We start from the raw sequence: 4,786 nt of genomic DNA on the forward strand, positions 1-4,786 counted from the left end.
GCGGGCTGGGACCTAGACACCGGTCTGCAGGCCGGGGACGCGAACGGGAGCCGCGAGCCCAAACTTGCTCCTAAGCCTTTCTGATCCAAACTTTAAGAATCACATTTTGCCCAAGTGTGTAAGAGCAAAACCCAGGCGCAGTCAAGCAGCCCAGCAGGAGAGAGGAAGAGAGGGAGGGAGAGGGGAAGGGGAAAGGAGAGGAGGGAGGGGGCGGAGAAAAAGTAAGGAAGGAATGATAAGGGGAGGTGGGAGGGAAGGAAGGGGGAAAGGGAGGAAACGGGGGTGGGCGGGGAAGGAGAGGGAAAGATGGAAGGGTTGGGGAAGGAAGAAGGGGAGATGAAATAGGGAGAGGATAGAGGAAGGGCAATTAGGGAGGAAAGGAGGAGGGAGAAGGGGCAGAAGGGAAGGTAGTAGTTGGAGTGGAGAGAGGGGAAGCGAATATCCAACGAGTCTGTACCAGGAAGCCGGAAGCCTCAGAGCCTCAGGTAGTGGGGGGAGGGGAGAGGAGAGGAGGGGCGGCCACGGAGTCCTAGACCTCCCAGAGCCTGGCCTTTGCTTGTCTGTCAGTCGATCCCACGCTCCTGGAAGTCTTCGTGGGCTCCCGGAGAGCAAGATTTCCCCCGATCCCGCAGCCTTCTGTGGTGCTCTTCGTGGGTTTTACTCTAGAGAACAGAGTCCTAAGAGTCCTAAGGCAGAGTCCAGACATCGCTCGGCTCTGAAGCACAGCCCGAGTCCTGCAGGCTCCCATGGGCTGAACCACGGAACCCGCCCGCTGTGCTGCAAGCTTTTCTGCTCCTGCGCGCTCCACGGGTGAAACCACGACTTTGATCGGTTTCCCTTGTGGTGGGTTAACCTTGCCTCGCTCTATGACTTAGAAAAAAAAAGAGGCATAGAGAGAGAGGTTATCTTTAACCCTGCTGGAAATTAGTAAAGTCAACATCCCCGAACGCGACGACAGTTCTCTCAGAGTGCTGTGTTGACACTGGAAATAGTAACAGCAAAGTCTAGCTAGCCTATAGCCGTTCTGCATAAAGCAATGTGATAAAACCACACCAGTGGGAAAGCCCGGAGACTGGCAAACTTCTTGCCTTCGACTGTTTATTGTTTTGTGGGTTAGTAAGTCTCACACGTGTGCACATGAAAGTCCTGCAATGAGAAAGATCATTTCTGTTGTAAAACAGCTTTGACCCTTCAGTACAGGCAAGCCCAACGTAGAAAATCCTTAAATGCTATTTATTATTATTATTATTATTATTATTATTATTATTATTATTATTACTATTATTATTATTATTATTCTTTAAAGTTACCTCAAAGGCCAGATAATCACACACTTAAAGTTGGCCTGAAGACCATTTCAGCATAAGACAGCCCTTCATGATAAGGAAAATTAGTAGGCTCAATCAAAAAAATATTTTTAAAGTGGTTCATGCCACATCCAGTCCACACCTGAAAAAAAGCTATGTGTGTTTCATTAAATGAACAGTACCAACTGGTGAGACCTTTGTGAGGTGAGCTCTCTAGGAGGAAACTGGATCACCACTAAGCTATGTCCCAGTTAGCCTTATAGCTTGATGCACTGTCGATCGATCAGAGATTGTCTGCAGAAGCTCCAGGGGTGGAATTGACTAGGTTTGCTGTTTTTTCCTGTGTGTTGGTTGGTTTCTTTTGTTAAGATTCATTTCCTGTGTGTTGGTTGGTTTCTTTTGTTAAGACCCTCCGTGTCTGCCTCCCCATTGCTGGGCCCAACTCATTGTCTAATGGGATTGTTTGTTTTAACTTTGGGTTTCCTTACGACAATTTTCAAACTGTGATTAGGAATGCTGGTCTTGGTATCTTTGAAGTGGAATTCTGCCTAGCCACCGAAGGCTTCAAGTCTGTAGGCAAAATCTATGCATAGTAGACGGGACAACACAAGTGCTCTTAAACACTGAGCCATCTCTCCACTACCCCACTGCCTCTTACCAATCTGTTTGTTTTGAAACAGGATCTCACTCTTAACTATGGGTGTCCTGGAACTCACTTTGTAGACCAGGCTGGCCTTGAACTCACAAAGATAAACCTGCCTCTGCTTCCCCATCCCCACACCCAACCCCAATTATTGGTGTTGTTGTTTTACATGTATGGGTGGATATATGGTGTTTGGCCTTCATGGTATTTATGTGTACATATCATATGCAGTGCCCACAGAAACAAGAAGAGGGTGTCAGTTTCTTGGAACAGGACTTACAGAGCTGATGTAGACGGTATGGTGCACATGTGGGCAAAACACTCATACACACAAAAATCAAAAAAATAAATCTTTGTAAAAAAAATCTAAGCTGGGCGGTGGTGGCGCACGCCTTTGATCCCAGCACTTGGGAGGCAGAGGCAGGCGGATTTCTGAGTTCGAGGCCAGCCTGGTCTACAGAGTGAGTTCCAGGACAGCCAGGGCTGCACAGAGAAACTCTGTCTGGAAAAAAAAAACAAAAAAGCAAAAAAGAAATAAAAAAATTTAGCCTGGCAGTGGTGGCTGTTAAGGTCTAGGTAAAATATTAAGGTCTAGATGGAATGTTAAGGCCGAGGTAACTGTCACCTGGCTAGCCTGCCATTATAAGGAAACTTTCTCGTATGTTTCTGCTGTTACTAGGAAACTTTGTCATGCCCAAGTTGACTATATATTCTGTTATATTCTGTGCCCTTGGAAACCAACCATGATAGAAGTCAGTAAAACTGCTTTGTATAGTTACCCACAATAAGCTTGGACAGGAACCAACCACCCAGCAGCATTTTCTGCACCTGTGTATAAGCTTTTATAAGCTGCCTCTGTGCCCCAACACAAAAGATATAAGAAGCTATTTTGAATAAGACTTCCATTTTGAATAGGGGTCAAAACTCTCAAGACCTCCCCAGGAACTGACATCTTATTTAGCAGTACATGTACATTTGGTAGCTGACATCCTGGTTGGCAAGTTAAGGCATATATGTTAGACAAGTCCTGTCCTGGTTGACTTTGACATGAATGTTAGACCAGGTGTCTTAGTTAGGGTCTTCATTGCTGTGAACAGACACCATGACCAAGGCAGCTCTTAAAAAGAACAACATTTCATTGGGGCTGGCTTACAGGTTCAGAGGCTTGGTCCATTACCAAGGCAGGGAGGCATGGTGTGGGAGGAGCAGAGAGTTTTACATCTGAGGGCAAATGGGAAAAGATTGGTTTCCAGGCAGCAAAGAGGAAGGTCTCTCTAAGCCATCCCTACAGTGACACACTTCCTTGAACAAGGCCACACCTCCTAGGAATGCCACTCCCTGGGCCAAGCATATTCAAACTACCATACCCCTGCCACACTTGAATACCCCAACCAAGCAGGATAAGTGTACAACAAAGACATGTTTCCTAAGGAAATCCCCTATTCCTAAGTTCTGATTGGTGAAATAACTTGGCGTAGATCTTTGTAGCTCTGAGGCTTTAAAAAGCCCTGTAGAACCTTAACTTGGGGTCACAGTTGAGCTCCCAAGCCTGGAACGTGGCCCTAATCGATCAGTCTTGAGGTATAGCATTCAATAAACCATTCCTGTTTGTCTGAAAATGGTGTTCGAGTGGTTTGTGTGGTGATTTCCAGACCCCAACAGTGGCGCATGCCTTTAATCCCAGCATTTGGGAGGCAGAGGCAGGCAGATCTCTCTATAAGTTCGAGGCCAGCCTGGTCTATAGAGCGAGTTCCAGGACAGCCAGGGCTACACAGAGAAACCCTGTCTTGCAAAACCAAAACCAAAACCAAATAAAACATAACAACAACAACAAAAACAAGTCTAGCTAATTTAATAGAACAAAAACTTTAGAATTTTTACATTCTCTATTCCTTGCTGTAGTTTTTTTTCCCCCATGAGTTGAGGTGGGATATGGATAACAAAATAGAAGTTTGGGCCTCTACAAATCACAACCATTGCTTAAAAAGAACATTGGGAAATTCACTTTTGATATCTTGGATACTTTTCCTTCGGTGATTTAAGATCAAAATACATGGAATGCAGATGTCTTCATTTTAGGATGAGGGGGAACACATCAAAAGACGAGGTCAGGCTGGCATGATGGTGCTGAAAGATATTTGATTGCACTGTGAACCAAGAGATTGTGTTATTTACTGGGGGAAAAAAACCTGTTTCTAGTTATGGTGTGGCTCAGCCTTAGCACACACCTTTAATCTGAGAGTTTTCTGCTTGAATATTGTAAACAGGATAAAGTAAAGTCAACCGTAGGTCAAGAGGCAGAACAAGTAACCAGTTGAGAGGAAGTGAACAGAGGATTATTTAGAAACAAAACAAAACAGAGTAAGAGGAAGTAAGGAGGACAGACAGATGTACAAGATGCAGAAGGGAGGGACATTCTGCTCAAAGGAGGTATTTTGAGACAGCATGAGAGGAGGACCTGAGGAGGAAGGTCAGCTGGGTGCTTTCTCTATTTCTCTGAGCTTGCAGGCTTCATCTGGCTCTCCCGGTCTTCATTGAGAGTTTGCTAAATGCAGCACAGTAGCTTCACACCTGCCATTCCAGGGTTTGGGAAGCTAAGGCAGGAAGAGGCCATTGAGAGAGGAACCCAGCCGGGCGGTGGTGGCTCACGCCTTTGATCCCAGCACTTGGGAGGCAGAGGCAGGCGGATTTCTGAGTTCGAGGCCAACCTGGTCTACAGGGTCTACAGAGTGAGTTCCAAGACAGCCAGGGCTACACAGAGAAACCCTGTCTCAAAAAAACCACAAAAGAGAGAGAGAGAGAGAGAGAGAGAGAGAGAGAGAGAGAGAGAGAGAGA

General features: G+C 46.0%; 1 protein-coding gene across 1 annotated transcript in view; it reads right to left on the minus strand.

Moving 5' to 3' along the window:
* Nucleotides 1–529: 529 nt before the first annotated feature.
* Nucleotides 530–4,786, minus strand: part of Hmgb1 (high mobility group box 1) — a 36,123-nt gene continuing 31,866 nt past the window's right edge. Inside the window, exon 7 of the mRNA XM_031391205.1 lies at nt 530–870. Coding sequence (XP_031247065.1) covers nt 530–870 — 341 coding nt within the window. The remainder of the gene's footprint in view (nt 871–4,786) is intronic.

The sequence above is a fragment of the Mastomys coucha genome, unplaced genomic scaffold (assembly GCF_008632895.1).
Source record: "Mastomys coucha isolate ucsf_1 unplaced genomic scaffold, UCSF_Mcou_1 pScaffold22, whole genome shotgun sequence".
In the NCBI taxonomy this organism is placed as follows: domain Eukaryota; kingdom Metazoa; phylum Chordata; class Mammalia; order Rodentia; family Muridae; genus Mastomys; species Mastomys coucha.